Source organism: Lampris incognitus, chromosome 19 (genome assembly GCF_029633865.1).
Source record: "Lampris incognitus isolate fLamInc1 chromosome 19, fLamInc1.hap2, whole genome shotgun sequence".
Classification (NCBI taxonomy): Eukaryota; Metazoa; Chordata; class Actinopteri; order Lampriformes; family Lampridae; genus Lampris; species Lampris incognitus.
Genome location: NC_079229.1, coordinates 34,289,527 through 34,306,213, shown reverse-complemented (window position 1 = coordinate 34,306,213; position 16,687 = coordinate 34,289,527). Strand labels below are relative to the sequence as shown.

Sequence of the window (16,687 nt, the reverse complement as noted above, 5' to 3'; positions counted from 1 at the left end):
CCGATCCAGGGAGGGCTGCAGACTACCACATGCCTCCTCCGATACATGTGGAGTCACCAGCCGCTTTTTTTCACCTGACAGTGAGGAGTTTCACCAGGGGGACGTAGCGCATGGGGGGATCATGCTATTCCCCCCAGTTCCCCCTATCCCCCGAACAGGCACCCCGACCGACCAGAGGAGGCGTTAGTGCAGCGCCCAGGACACATACCCACATCCAGCTTCCCACCCGCAGACGCGGCCAGTTGTGTCTGTAGGGATGCCCGACCAAGCCGGAGGTAACACGGGGATTCGAACCGGCGATCCCCATGTTAGTAGGCAGTGGAAGAGACCGCTACACTACCTGGACGCCCCCTACTTTTAACAACTTTTAAAGACTCCATGGGACCTTTGAATTGTACTTATTGATTTTACAGTTTGCCTATTTCATGAACTTTTATGCTGTCAGCCCTCAGCTGACGACGCTAACAGCTAACTTCCACTTTCTTTTCTGTGAACTTCGACCAACCAGCTTAATATTACTATGCCTTGCAAGGACTGCCTAAAAGCAGCAAATGACATTACTTCAGTACACTGGTGCACATTGACTGCTGCTTCTCCTCTCGATAATTTCAAATCATATTTTCACTAGGTGGTATCACTTGTTATTTCGATTTTTGGATTGTACGCGTCTATTTAGTTATTATTTTCACCTGTTGCTTGCTTAGTTGTCTATTTATTTATTGTTTTCACCTTCTGCTGCCTGCTCAGTCGGCTTGCTGAATGCTGAGGATTGTCTTAAGACCCGTTTGTTTTTTTGTGGACTCTACCAATTCAATCAGCCTGTTTCCAAACATTTCAACAACAACATAAGAGCCGGTGCCAAACCTGGCGCCCGAGTTGAGAGCCCGGCAGCTATGGAGAACGGCCTATCCGATGTGCATGAAGCTGATGTGATGGTGTCGAATATCACCACTGCGATGGGAACCATGGAACCATGTGCTGTCCTTCCATCAGCACCGGTCCCGACCCAGCCAGGTGCCAAGTGGGCTCGAACAGGAGCCAGACCCAAGACCTCAGTTCTTACCTCCATACCTTATCGGACCAACCTCTTCGCAACCATCCTGGTCTGAGGTTGTTAGTGGCGGCGGCATCACAACCTCGCCTGGATCTGCCAAACCCCTGCGCAGTTCTGTCTGTTGAGGCTTCAGCCCACCCACCAGATGCTGCTGTGGTCCCGCTTGTACCGGACCTGGATGCAACACCTTCAGAGACTGCCGTCTCCCCTCTACCACCTGCGGATTTTGCTATGAAGTTTCGCCAGTCCAGCACAGGAAAACGGAACAATGAGCCCTTACAGTGGTCAAATCCTCCTCCTCCTCTTGCTGCAGGCTGCTGAAGGAGCCCATGATTGGGAGAGGCTCTGGAAGTCTCATTTGTCCAGAGACAGCAGAGAATCCCTCTGCTAAGAAGGACGCCACCCCCTTGCTGCAGCAGTCCCTGGCTACGATTGTCCACCCCCAGTCGGTGAATGCAGTGCACACTGGATGCTGAATGTGCTCTGTGTTGTCCTGACAGAGGCCAGCCTACACCCCCTCAGCCACTTTTCTCCCCCTCAACACTGATTGTCGGTGATTCTATAACTAGGAACGTGTGTTTCCTTAATGCAGTCACACACTGTTTCCCTGTGCCACAGCCTCTGGTGTTTTAAAAAAGCTCCAGGGTTTACTGCCATCACTCATGTCCTCCATTAGTAGAGTGATAGTTTATACGGGCACAAATGATGCAGCTCTTCAACAGTCTGAGTTGACCAAATCTGATTTTAACTTTTTTTTAATTTCCTAAAGTATTGTGGAAAGTCTGTTTTTATCTCAGGTCCCATTCCCACAGTTTGCTGTGGTACTGGTCGTTTCAGCAGACTCATTAGCCTTCAAAACTGGCTTCAGTCTGCTTGTAGGGCTCACGATGTGGATTTTAATCTGTTTTGGGACTGATTGTCTCTCTTTAAGAGATGGAATTCACCAAAACAAATTGGGCTCACGTATGCTAGCCGCTAACATACAGCATGTGGTGCAGTCAGCACCATGTGATTGAATGTTTACGCTCCACACCAGCCCCCAGAATCTCCCTCCTCTTTTCCAGTTTCATCTAAGTCCACTGTTTCAGGTGCTTGCCTCCCCTACTGTCCTTCCCTGGCATTAACACCTTCACCGGTTCATATCCCTATTCACAGTTTTTACAGATAGGGCCTCCCCCCGTGAGATGTTCTGCTGTGCGCAGTGGATTAGACTCTCAGTACCTCCACCCTCTGGCTCAGGCCACTGCTGTTGCTAGCAGTGGGTCTGTGCCCCTCAGGATGGCGCTGATAAATGCTCGCTCCATTGCGAATTAATCCTTCATATTGGACAATTTATTCATTTCAGAAGGCTTGGATTTCCTGTTTCTGACTGAGACTTGGCAGAGGAGCATGGCATACAGCCCCCTAATCAAACTCTGCCCGCCGGATTGTACTTTTATCAGCACCCCCAGGACCACGGGCTGGGGTGGAGGACTTGCCTTGGTTTCAAGAACTGCTTTTTAAGTTGGAAGGTGAGCTATGGGGCTTTCTCCTCATTTGAACTGCAGATGAACAAAGTTGGTCATTCAAATGAATTTTATTGTATTTTAATTTACTGACCCCCTGGTTCTAATAGTTTTTTATGTCTGAATTCAGTGATTTATGTATTTTTATCCTCTATGCTTAGGTTGGACGAGTTATTATGAATGGTGGTTTTACTATTCATGTCGATGACCGTTCTTGTAGCTTCGCTGCTGATTTTCTAAATGTCACTGAGTCTTTTAATTTTATTCAACATATGTCTGTTCCTACACACATTAGGGGTCATACTTTGGACCTTGTTTTTACACTTGGTTTAAATATTGATTCTATTTGCTCTGAGGAGCTGTATGTTACTGACCATGAATGTGTTTTGTTCAACCTGTCTTTTTTAATTTAGATTTTCTGCCCAGTAAACATGTAAACTGCTCTCTCGCATCTTAAATCTCTCAGCTGAGAAGTTTTCTGCCGCTTTTGACCCAAGGACATTGTTGTCTTCTCATGCTGACACTGATTGTCTGGACCTCTCATTGAATACACATTGCTCCGCCGTTTTGGATAAAGTGGCTCCTAGTAAAATGAGACTTTTTCCCTCGATCAATTCATCCCCCTGGTTAAATGACACTTTTTGTTGTTTCCAGCATAAATGTCGGTGTGTAGAGTGACTGTGGAAATCCACCAAGCTCCATGTTCACCCTCTATTACATGACATTTTCACTGATTTAAACAGCATGGTTAAGGATGCGAGGGCTTCTGACTTTGCTAACCTGATTTCCTCTAGTAAATGCAACCCTAAAGTCCTTTTTGACACTATCAACAACGTTGTCACTCCTGCACCTCCTGGTGTGCCAGTCTTTTCAAATAATGATTGCAGCAACTTTCTCTCTTTGTGGAGTAGATTAAAAAATGTGGATAAGATTAGTGTGGATAAGATTAGAGATGTTAGGGCTCACATTATCCCCTTTTCTACTCCCTTTTCTGCTTATCCAACTTGGCCATCAATTTTGGACTGTTTCTTTCCTATTTCTCTGTAAGTCCTCATTGATCTGGTGGGCAGTATGAAACTTTCCTCAAGCCTTGTAGATATTTTACCAATTTACCAGCTTAAAAATGTGCTTGGGTCTTTTGAGCCATGCCTGGTCTCTGTTATATATAGCTCCTTGCAGTCTGGTTGTGTCCCAGCTTATTTTAAACACGCAGTTGTTCAGCCTTTTTTTTTTGTGTGTGTTTTAGAGTCTTTTGTTGTTTATGTTTTATTGTTTCTTATTTACTGTTTTTATGGTCTTTTTTTTTTAACAATTTTACTCTTGAGAAGCACTTAGTGACCTTGTTCTGTGGAAGATGCTATACTAAATATACTTTACTAACTTACTTACATTAATGGAGTCAGCAGTGCAAGACATTCTTTGGTTATCGCTGATTGTTTGTTGATGTGTTTAAGTTCATTTTCATTCTACAGAAAAGAAACACACACACGTAATACATTTAAGTTCCGAACTACTCAACAGGTATTCTTTCAATTGCCCTGTAAGCACACGACTCATTACCAGTTCATGTAAGTGTGTGATGACTCAATAGATCTGGAATAGCCAGGTAGGCAGCACCAGACTAAGTACCAAGTCATCATGACAGCTTTTTGCCAATTCGCCGTTAATCTTTTCAATCAAGCTAAACAATCCTGACTCCGGTCTCATTTCTAACACCCCAGCCCACTTGCCATTTTGTATATTTATTCAGTTTGCAGCACTAGCACCCACATGTGCAATACGATCACTTGTGTGCAACACTAATGTCCTCTGTCGAATGCATACCCACCAAATAATGTCTGCACTATTTTACGGAATTGTTTATTTTCTCTCTCTAGCTTTGTGTGTATGTTCTACACACTTTCTGGGGGGCAGTAGCTCAGGAGGTAGAGCAGGTCGTCAATAACTGGAGGGTTGTCAGTTTGATTCTTGCTCCTCCTGGAAAAAATGTTGAGGTGTCCCTGAGCAAGACACCTAATCCCTAACTGCTCCCGATGAGCTGGTTGTTACATTGCATAGTTGACACTGGCATCTGTGTGTGTGTGTGTGTGTGTGTGTGTGAGACTGTAAAGCACTTTGAGTTGCAGCTAGAAAAGCGCTATATAAAATGCTGTCCATTTACCATTTACTTTGTAAGGTGCCACCTGTCCTTCTCCCATTTGTATGTAAGCCATGTGTAAACTATGCGATGTTATTCCTTCCACGGCAATGACACCAAGAACAATTCCCATACACATCTCATGAGTCACTTAGTGTATTGGCAAAAAAAGTGGTTTCTGAGTCTAACTCTGATTTCTCCAATCCTGATATGAATGCACCATGTGTACAGGGGTGATTCTACATATATGAGGGCCCACCCAGTATTAGGGGCAACCACCTCAATGGGTGGCACTGTGATGAAAAAATATCTGGTAATGTCCAAGCATATGGCACAATATTACCAGATTAGACAGAAGATTTATGACATATTCAGTGTGTATATAACAAGCTTGACTGTTACAATAACAGTTCTGCTACTGTTGTTTGGAATAATTTTGGTGACATGCACTCTCTTCATCAGCTTGAGCGCTATGCGTAGACTATCGGTTCTATAGTGTTTCTATGAGATGGAGCAGAAAAGTTTTACTGGCCATGATCTAGTTGAAGAAACAACAGTGAACAATGGGGCGGGAGTGGGGCATTAACTGTTGGGCTCTGACTTATCACCCTACTATCTGATTGACAGATAATACCTTTCAAACAACTGCTGAGGTAAAGAACAAAATTTATACTGGGAAAGACATCATGGCTAACCTTACATTATTCTTCATCATGATGAAATCACTGGATTATTTAAACTACCGAACAATTTAGTACTTTATATAAGAATAAATATGACCTCACATTCCCTCTATTAAGTTTACACACTATCTTTGAAAAAGTCATCCGTCATGAATGTTTTCAGGACCGTTTCAGTTTTCTGTGGTTTTTCACATCCACCAAATTGCTCAATGGACAAAACGTGAGGTCGTATTTGTGTTTTTAATGTGGCACGTTTGCGGACGGCTTTTAGAAAGATGTAAAATGCTGTGTTGACTTGAGACACAGCCTGTGTCTTTCTCACAGTTTGTTGGTTGTACGCATCATAGAGATAAAACCAGTTTTATCTGTGGTATGACTATAGTTAAGTGTAATATCTATGGTACGACTGCATCGCCGTTATTTTTGAGCGAATATCATGTGGCCCCACCACAAATTTTATGCCAAAATCACCACTTCCTGTGTAGCACTGTGAAAATGACTTTGCGTTGCAGACCTTTCGGTTCTCCTTGTCCGACGTGGGGTTGTTGGTGATCTTGAAGAGGTGCAAGTCCACCACCTCCTTCATCTCGTAGTTGTCTCCTCGCCGTTTACACACGATCACCGCCGCGTCGAACAGGAAGATGTGCCTGTGGCAAAAGAGAGAGGTGCAGTCAGCAAACCTGATGTGCCAGTTGACTTGTTTTTTTTTCCAGTCTAAACTACACACTGACTTTGTTTCTCAGATGGGGCATGATGCAGTTCCATCAGTAATGCCACTTATGTTATTTTACATGCATCGTTGTACTTCAATAACTACTTAATATTATAGGTTAATAATGGAGTATTTGCATGTTTTAACCCAATATACTATGATTCACCTACCTTCCAGGGCCAGGCAGCCATTGATTTGTGTTCAAATCAGTACAGTATGAAAAGTTATTTTATCGTCGCAGCATAAAGCACAAATTGGTCCCCCCCCCCTTTTTTTTTTTTCTCTCCAGTTGTACTTGGCCAATTACCCCATTCTACCCCATTCTTTCAAGTCGTCCCGGTTGCTGCTCTGCCCCCCTCTGCCGATCCGGGGAGGGCTGCAGACTACCACATGCCTCTTCTGATACATGTGGAGTCATCAGCCAATTTTTTTCACCTGACAGTGAGGAGTTTCACGAGGAAGATGTAGTGCGTGGGAGGATCACGCTATTCCCCCCTATCCCCCGAACAGGCGCCCCGACCGATCAGAGGAGGCGCTAGTGCAGCGACCAGGACACATACCCACCTCCGGCTTCCCACCTGCAGACATGGCCAATTGTGTCGGTAGGGACGCCGGAGCACAATTTTCCTGTGTTGAACTGCATTATCCTTCAAAAATCACACAATTTTGACCAAAATGAAAAATTAAGGCGACTAAAATGTCCACTGTGATGGATCACCCATCTCAAGAAAGTCTGCGGGGGGATTTTCACACCGTACTGAAGTGACTGGAAACCAGTGGCAGCCAGGAAAGTAGGACAAACACATTCACATAAACTCAAACCCTGCAGCATGCTTTGGGAGATGGTCGGGCGTAATGTGAAGTACACCTCATTTGCACTGCCGTAGTGGTAAGAAGAAGGTGGGTTAACTGGTACCTTCAGTCAGTGGTCATCAACAGACAACTATCGATCTATATATGGTGGGCGGTAATTTCTGAAAAGCATTTCCATGAAAAAAACTATACAGGGCGTCTGGGTGGTGTGGCGGTCTTTTCCGTTGCCTACCAACACGGGGATCGCCGGTTAGAATCCCCGTGTTACCTCCAGCTTGGTCGGGCGTCCCTACAGACACAATTGGTCGTGTCTGCAGGTAGGAAGCTGGATGTGGGTATGTGTTCTGGTCGCCGCACTAGCGCCTCCTCTGGTTGGTCAGGGCGCCTGTTCAGGGGGGAGGGGGAACTGGGGGAATAGCGTGATCCTCCCACGTGCTACGCCCCCCCGGTGAAACTCCTCACTGTCAGGTGAAAAGAAGCGGCTGGTGACTCCACATGTATGGGAGGAGGCATGTGGTAGTCTGCAGCCCTCCCTGGATGGGCAGAGGGGGTGGAGCAGCAACCGGGACGGCTTGGAAGAGTGGGGTAATTGTCCGGATACAGTTGGGGAGAAAAACGGGGGGTGGGGGGGCTATACAATTTACATCAGCTGGATAGTATTTACTCTGTAGTCTGCAAATACAAATGTGGGAAAACTACTCTTAGGTGCGTTTACCCTCCACTTCTCCACTTCAGATGGGAAAAGACATGCAAATAAAAAGTAGGTTAATCCACTGTGGAAAGTGACGATATGGAGAGAAAGATGCCGTGGGTTGATTGTAATGCTTATCTTTGAATTGGAGTCATCCTGTCATGGTACTGGATAAGGCTGTCAGCTAAACGTACATGTGAAGTATTAAATGTCACACGTGGTATTTAGATTGAGCCGACTTGTCATTGCGTCTTCAGTTTTCAACAGCACCTTGGCATTAAGTCACGTCAGATGAGCCGCCATCTCACCTGTCCTGTTTGGCTCGTTTGTCCACTGAGGACACCCGTACCTCCCCGTCGCCCTTCGGTCTGCCGTAGTTTCTGAGAGGCTGGTTCTACATGGTGAGAAGTTGGAAAGAAAAACATTTATACTGTGTAAATTGTATAATCTGATCTAACAAACGGGTTTTTATTTAGCTCTCGATGTCATTTTGGAAGAAAATTATCACTGAATATAGTACATACTATACTGTATGTGTGAGAGGGCTTACCAGGTTTTCAATGGATTTCTGATACTGGTCTATGTCTCGCAAGGTCTCATTGTCTCTCTTGACTTCATTCACATACTGAGCCAGGTCCTGTAAATCAATCAAAAATAAAACAAAAGATTTTTCTATGTCTATTTCCTCATGTCTGTATTTGCTCTGAGCGACAAATTTCAGCTGAACTGAAAATATTTGGCCTTGAGATTCGATATTGTGTGACAACACTTCATTCTGGTTCAGCAGTCTTATGATTTTTTTTAATTTAAACTTTAATTTTATTATTACTATTATTATTGTTATTTATAAATATTTAATATTAAATTTAAACTGTATTTGATTTTCTTATTATTTATAAATATTTAATATTCAATTAAAACTTTATTTAATTTTATTATTATTACTATTATTACTATTGTTATTTATAAATATTTAATATTACGTTTAAACTTTATTTAATTTTATTATTATTATTTTTCAATATTTAATAACAAATTTAAACACTATTTCTTGATTACAAAACTATTTGGATTAAGAAAATGAGTACAGATCATTTGAGCTGCCGTCAAAAATCCCACATGTGCAATGACCTAAAGGCCAATAACCACTGATGAGTTCCTCATATCTATTCTCTTTCCAGGATTTTTTTTTTAACATGTCAGCGTTTCTATCTGAAGAATTAGAAGGTGGTGTAATTGTTGGAATTAAACGTCCAAATCCTTTTCCCCCCACTTGTTAAGCCTCACATCGTCTCCGCATTAAAATGAACTGAAACAGCAGGGCTGGCTGGCTGGCTGGCTGGCTGGCTGGCTGGCTGGCTGGCTGGCTGGCTGGCTGGCTGGCTCATGTACTAAAAGTCTTTGACACTTATGACACTGAAGAGCAGGTTATTTGAAGAATTCAGGCGACAGACACTTCAGAACAGACATGAGACCTGCAGAGCATATTAGAAATGAGTTCTGGAGACATTGTATGGGTTAAAATAAAACCAAATACACACACTGTCTCATAACAGCAGCTGTATAACACATGTAGCTGACATGGTTGGTCTTCCTACTGGTTGCTGATGGTGGTGACCAGAGAAAAGAATTAATTGACTGTGTCTTTAAACGAGGGTTTCATTTTAATTTCAGAAATGTTTTCAAGTGTCAAATACACACGAGTCTGCAAGGAACTCAGTTTCAATGTGTTACTCTTGGATTGTGTGTATGCACCATAACACAAAATGCACCAAAAAAAAATACAGTGAAATGATAATTTATTTTTTTACATGAAGGTGGAAGAAGCTGTATGGTCAGATGAAGAGTGCATGTATTTTTTGGGGGGGGGGAATTCCCCCCCTTTTCTAGGTAGGCAGCGGAGTAGACCGCCAAGCCACCTGGACGCCAAATAGTGCCTGTATGATACGAAATAAGTTGCATCGTTGCAGGCGTGTGTGTGTGTGCACGTCACTTGTTTGTCTCGTTCAAACCGACCTTCATGGCATCCAGTGCCATCCGCAGATTGCTCTTTTCAGCGGCGTCGTGCGTGTGTTTCACCAGCTCCTACCGGATGGAAACACAACACAAAGCACAAATTAATGACGATCCCAAAGCCCGGCTCCTCTAGACCCGGCCCGTCTCTCTGTCAGCAGCGGAACCGTGCTGTTAGAAAAACAACACTTAAAATATAACAACCCAACAAAATATAACAATACAGCTAATTCCTTTACCCCGAATGAACACACGAAGACAAACCTAAAGGCAGAGGAACATCAGCATCGCTACACAAACATGTTGAACAGACACATCCACACATTTCAAAATGAAATTCTAGATACGAAATGAAAAAAAAGAGCAGGGGTTTACCAAAGAATCCTATCCTGCAATAAATCAGATTGTTTGTGTGTGTGTGTCACACGCACATCCAATGGGCAACGGTGTGTGTGTGTATGTTCTCAAAGCTGTTTTTTGTGGTTAGTGTGGATGTGTGTTTGTTTATGTGCAGGCTTGTGCATTCGGTGTGTATCTGAAATTGCTTTCTCCTGCCAGGCGCGGCGTAAACAAGACATCTAGACCTCAGCGGTGCAGGATAAGGGAGGTTACCATGCATGTCCTTCATATAGGCCCATATAAATGGGCTGCACAGACAGCACACACACACACTAGCCACAAAAAGCAGCTTTGAGAACATACACACACACACACACCATCACCCATTGGATGTGCATGCAACACACACACACACACACACACACAGTGTCCCTGAGGGAGATATATGTCTACTTGACACTCTTCAAATCCCCAGTGTCAGTCAAGCTCAACCTGGGCATTATTATCACGAGGTGGACGACAGGCTCCTATTTATCAGGACCTGCTTCCACCTCCCCACAGAGAGAGAGAGAGAGAGAGAGAGAGAGGGACTATATACGATGGAGTTATTAAAGGTTTTTTTATGTCAGGTTCAGGGAAGGAGAAATGGAACGAGACGGACAGACGGAGAGTGATAACGGAAAAAAGCAGAGAAGTAATGAAAGAGAAGGCAGAGAGAAGGATGATGGGAGAAAATAGAACGATAACCTGACAAGTTAGAGTTTTGGGTGCGGGTCGAGTTTTAGTCAATAATGTGAGAATGAGAAAAAGAGAAAGTGGAGAACGAGGAGGAAGGTGTGAATGAGTCAGATGGCGTGCTGAGCAGATCCACCTGTTTAGTTTGCAGCCAGATGTGTTTTCCCACAATGCACCTCCTCACGATCATTAAGATGTACACACCACCAAGTAGAATGAACACAAAAGCCCTGATGAAGTGGATTAGAGGCTTAATGCTCTTCAGTACGATGTTCATATTTATCTGTATATGCAATAAAAGTTTAATTTTTATTTAGAAAACCATCACTATTTATTATTATTATACAAGTTTCCTTGAACTTCATGCCATGATACAACATGATAAGCGGGCGGGTCCATTCCTTGGGCCTCGGGTTAGAATGAGGTAGAAGTCTAGTTGATGGATGGTGCCTTTCTTAGGATATGAGATGTTCCCAGTAGTGCCATCTTCTGTACTTCTTGTATTCTGGTGTCACCCGGGATCCGCTGGGTGTATTTCTCCATCCCTTTTTTACAAGTCCCGGCCAGGGCTCCTGTCACTACTGTTATTGTTGTGGTTTTAATTCCCCACATTCGTTCAGTCTGGATTTCAAGGTCTTTGTATTTGGACAGTTTTTCAGTTTCAGCTCCTTTCAGTCGGGATGGACATGTGGATGAGTCGGCAGCTTTTTTCTTTCTTGTTCTTGATGACGACGTCTGGTCTGTTGGCCTTCATCTCACGATCTGTCTGTATTGGCATGTCCCATAAGATTGTGACGTCATCTTTTTCTGTTACTGTTTGGGGCTCGTGCTCGTACCATTTTTCTTTTGTGTTGATGTTGAATTCTTTGCAGATGTTCCAGTGCAGGTATGTGGCAGCCTTGTTGTGTCTTTGTAGGTATTCAGTTTTGGCCAGCTCAGGACACCCTGCCACCATATGGTCAATGGTTTCCTGGAATTTACCACATATTCTGCACGCTGGGTCTGTGCCATCTTTGAGGATTTTGCTCCGGTAATAACTGGTCTTGATGGCCTGGTCTTGGGCAGCGATGATAAAGCCCTCTGTTTGGGATTTCAGCCCAGCTGTTTTGAGCCATTGGTTGGTCATATGTTGGTCTCCATCTTTCTCACCTACTCTTTTTGGGTATTGCCCGTGCATTTGTTTCCCTTACCATTTTTGTTTCATTTGTTCTTGGGCGTGACGCTTTGCTTTTTGTTTGACATTTTGGGTGTGGATGGTTGGAGCTTATTATTATTATTACTACTGTTATTGTTATTATTGTTATTGATACAATTCTGTTTAACTGTTTGCTAAAGGTTAAATTACATATGCATGAATGAGAGGGAGGACAGTGGAATGGTGAGGATGCAAGGAGTAGAGGTAGTGAAGATGTATGAGTTTAAATACTTGGGGTCAACTGTCCAAAGTAACGGGGAGTGCAGCAGAGAGGTGAAGAAGAGAGTGCAGGCAGGGTGGAGTGGGTGGAGAAGGGTGTCAGGAGTGATGTGTGACAGAAGGGTACCAGCAAGAGTTAAAGGGAAGGTTTACAGGATGGTGGTGAGACCAGCTATGTTGTATGGTTTGGAGACAGTGGCACTGATGAAAAGACAGGAGGTGGAGCTGGAGGTGGCAGAGATGAAGATGATAAGATTTTCCTTGGGAGTGATGAAGAAGGACAGGATTAGGAACGAGTATATTAGAGGGACAGCTCAGGTTGGACGGTTTGGAGACAAAGCAAGAGAGGCGAGATGGAGATGGTGTGGACATGTGTGGAGGAGAGATGCTGGGTATATTGTGAGAAGGATGCTGAATATGGAGCTGCCAGGGAAGAGGAGAAGAGGAAGGCCAAAGAGGAGGCTTATGGATGTGGTGAGGGAGGACATGCAGGTGGCTGGTGTGACAGAGGAAGACGCAGAAGACAGGAAGAGATGGAAACGGATGATCCGCTGTGGCGCCCCCTAATGGGAGCAGCCGAAAGTGGTAGTGGTGGTAGTAGTAGTAGTAGTAGTAGTAGTGGTGGTGGTAGTAGTGGTGGTGGTAGTAGTAGTAGTGGTGGTGGTAGTAGTAGTAGTAGTGGTAGTGGTGGTGGTGGTGGTGGTAGTAGTAGTAGTAGTAGTAGTAGTAGTAGTAGTAGTAGTAGTAGTGGTAGTGGTGGTGGTGGTAGTAGTGAAAGGTTAAATTAAAAAGCAACAAAAATGTTTTTTTTCCACGAGTCAGACAAACATGGTTTTGGGGGACATTTTAACTTTTATTAAATTTGTATATCAAGAAGTTGTATCTTAATAGCACCCCCTTCACCTATCTGCCTCCTGCAGCCGCCCTCCTCCACATTTCCTCTCACTCCTCCTCTTCCTCCCTCCGTTTCCTACACAGACACACGCAAACACAACAATCCAAAAAGACAGCGTGGCCCCGCTGCCCATGCGCAGTAGCACATCTTGATGGGTAGCACATATGGACAGAACACCGGCACGCAGGTTCACTCCCTCCAGTGGAGCAGAGCCGAGGGGTCAGTCACCCGCCACCTTCCTCCCTTCCTCCTCCTCTCTCTACATCCCACCGTCCTCTGCTCCAATCTAGAACAGACCCCGCGGGCTTGACTCTTGTCTCTTCAGCAATATCGTACCGTACAATGCACACACGTGCACGCGCATTTCAACAACCATTTATCTCGTCCTCGCAATGTTTGCCGCTCTCTTTCTCTCTCTTTTCATACTTTCACTGTCTATTTACTCTTTTCTGATCCCCATGCATCGGAAAACGATGTCCTTTAAAATACAAAGAAAAGAAAAAAACTAGTGTACCATTTAAGAAAAAAAAATCCAAATAAAAGCAAAAAGACCAGAGATCTCCTCCAGCCTCCAGACAGGGTAGACGTGACAGAACGCGGCTCACAGCGCCTCTAGTTGACATTCATAGTAATGCATCATCAATGCAAACGCCCAGATATTACCAGTCTGAGCCAATGAAAGGCAAACATGGCAGTATACCAGAATGTACTACACAGTGAATTACAAAATGATCATTGTGTAGTACTTAACTACTCTTTAATCTGGGCAATACTTCAATATTGTCATGAATTGTCTTTCCGTGGTATAATATTGGGATGAAATTCAGATATTGACATATAGTGATACACCGGAGAAAAGGAGAAGGACGAGGAGGAGAAAAGGAACAGAAGGAATAGCACAGTCATCCCGTATGTTTCTGGGGTCTCCGAGAAACTCAGGAGAATTTTCAACAAACACCGCATCCCAGTATACTTCAAACCCAGCAACACACTCCGACAAAGACTGGTTCATCCCAAAGACCGTGTACCACACACCCGGAAAAGCAATCTGGTGTATGCTGTACAATGCAATGAGGATTGCACTGACCTATACATAGGAGAAACCAAACAACCACTACACAAACGGATGGCCCAACACAGAAGGCCAAACTCCTCAGGACAAGACTCAGCGGTCTATCTACACCTAAAGGAGAAGACACACTCCTTCCAGGACAGCAACGTACACATTTTGGACAGAGAAGATAGATGGTTTGAAAGAGGGGTGAAGGAAGCCATCTATGCAAAACTGGAAAAACCATCCCTCAACAGAGGAGGAGGTCTGCGACACCACCTATCTCCCACTCACAATGCCGTCCTTTCATCTCTACCCAGGAGAATCAAGAAGCCTAGCCTCCAAGAACAACAGTCAGTCACTAACGGCTCCAACGACTCTCATGACCACTGAACACTGAAGTCGAAACTAAAACCCCCAACCACCGTCGCTGCTAAACAAACGCAAATCACTAGCTTCGATGGTGACGGGCATCGAAGCACAGGAGAGCCATGCATATCAACAGCTCCGATAACGACGGGCGCAGCCAAACATCGGTACACAAAAGAGCCACTCATATCTATGGCTCTGTTAGCGACGGGCGTTGGTAAACATCGGGACACAAAGAGCCATGGACATCTATAGCTCTGACAACGACTCCAAGAGGATAAAGTTCTGAGTCTCATCACCAGCCAGTCAGACTAGCTTGGTCTAGTCAGAAAGGCACGAACTGAGGAAGCCTCTTGGATGAGAGGCGAAACGTCTTCACGGATATATACCAAGTCCAGTTGCACTTGATTCAACTACTTTGGACAACCATGACCTGGATGAATGAGAACATTCACAGACATATAGTGATACACAGTTTTGTTTTATAATCTAATGATTTTGAGAGCTAGTTTTGGTTTGATACTATACTTTATATTACCAAAAGTTCAATGTGACGAACCTCAGTACCTCAAAGTATAACTTTGTAAACAGAGGGGATAATTGTGTACCTGCAGGAGGAGGTGGTATTTAAGCACACGCTGCATGGGGACGACCAGCAGATCCCTCAGTATAAACTTGCCATAGTTGGCTCTTTTTGAACATTCCTGCAGAAAGACACCACAGACTGAAATCAATTAAACATTTCAAATGGGATCATGCCCATAACAAGGCTAATCCTTGATTCGCTTCACAGCACTGTAGGCTTGATTCATTTGTGGAAGGCCTAAATTCAAATGGCATCACTTGCAGTGCCAAATGCACACACTTGGGGGCGATCTTTAACTGTTTAACAGTTATGACTAATGCAAAAATACATGTAAGTTAACAGATGAATACATGTCTGTAGGCTCCGTAGGCAAACGTTTACCTCGAGTTTCATGCGGACGTCCTCCCTGTCCTTGCAGATGTTGTCAAGAGTAGCAATGGCTGATTCCACGTGGCTACAGTATTTCCCATAGATCAACAACCTGCATGGGTAAGTACCATGAAAGTGGGGGGGGGGGGGCATGAAAATCGAAGAGTGAAAGAAAGTGAAGTGTGACTAAAACATAGAGGAGTAAAGAGAGAGAGAGAGAGAGAGAGACACATTGTACACATACCTCTCTTTGAAGGTGATGAAGATCTGGTAAAGGTTTTGGGCATTTTTGTTTTGAATTGAGTCCCGGACCTCTAACAGTAGACTTTTATGAACAGTCACCAAATCCTGCAAAGAGCCACAATGGTTCAACACAATGTGGTATAATGTGATTATAACAGACTGTATTACTGCAATATGATCTGTGAAAGCTTAGTGGTTCTTATCTTCTTTTCTTTTCTTTTTTTTAACTCGTCAGGCTATTTGACTTGATTATTATACTTTTGAAATATTTCCTTATGTCCCCATATTTACATACATGCAAACACACATACACAAGAAAACCACGGGCTGGGGCTTACCGTGATATTGATGAAAACCTTCTCTATCTCTGTCGTGGATAAAAACATGGTGAGGGGCATCATAAAGTGCTAAGAGAGAGAGAGGGGGGAGGGGGGGAGAGAACATCAGGTTCCCTCTTGAATAATGGAGGCGAAGGTTTTTTTTTCCTATCATTTTGCAAGGCCTTTATTAAAGTCCATGTTTCAGCCCAGCAGAAACTGGAGGTCTGTCCGGGCCACAACAACAGCAACCTCATTTCAGAGAGCGGGCGGTATGATTTCTTCTCTGGACCCGAGCCATGCCGTAACGGCTACATCTACAGATGCAACGCCGCCTTTTACACGTCACGTGTCACCAGGGAAATCAGACTCACTCTCTTTTCATTTCATAAACATGAATGAAAGGAGCAGGGGAGGGGGGGTCAAACCATTATGACTGGGCGGTCAATTCAACGTGGATGCCCATAATAAAAACACACACTCCCAGTTATGTGAACATCATCCATGCGAAAAAATAGTTATGTATGTGTCAAATATGTAGTGCATTGAACTGACCTGATTTCAAGAGTAGTTTTTTTTTTTTGGCAATTACATTAGAAAAAGTGGGGTGGTCTTACATTTGAGGCATTTAAATGTCTTTACACATTCGTGACAGCAGGTAGCGCCAGTTATCTGAATCTACTAGCTATCCTCTATAATTAAAGTACCCCTCCACTCAAAAATGTGTTTTGTGTCCCCTAAATTGTCCGACCTTGGCAATA

At 44.0% G+C, this 16,687-nt stretch overlaps 1 protein-coding gene across 1 annotated transcript in view; it reads right to left on the bottom strand.

Moving 5' to 3' along the window:
- LOC130129663 (guanine nucleotide exchange factor VAV3) overlaps positions 1 to 16,687 on the bottom strand; it is a 127,699-nt gene that overhangs the window by 44,317 nt on the left and 66,695 nt on the right. The window contains exons 7-14 of the mRNA XM_056299253.1: positions 15,948 to 16,016; positions 15,611 to 15,714; positions 15,379 to 15,478; positions 15,020 to 15,115; positions 9,612 to 9,680; positions 8,146 to 8,232; positions 7,904 to 7,989; positions 5,894 to 6,026 (exon numbers count right to left, since the gene is read on the bottom strand). Coding sequence (XP_056155228.1) covers positions 5,894 to 6,026; positions 7,904 to 7,989; positions 8,146 to 8,232; positions 9,612 to 9,680; positions 15,020 to 15,115; positions 15,379 to 15,478; positions 15,611 to 15,714; positions 15,948 to 16,016 — 744 coding nt within the window. The remainder of the gene's footprint in view (positions 1 to 5,893; positions 6,027 to 7,903; positions 7,990 to 8,145; positions 8,233 to 9,611; positions 9,681 to 15,019; positions 15,116 to 15,378; positions 15,479 to 15,610; positions 15,715 to 15,947; positions 16,017 to 16,687) is intronic.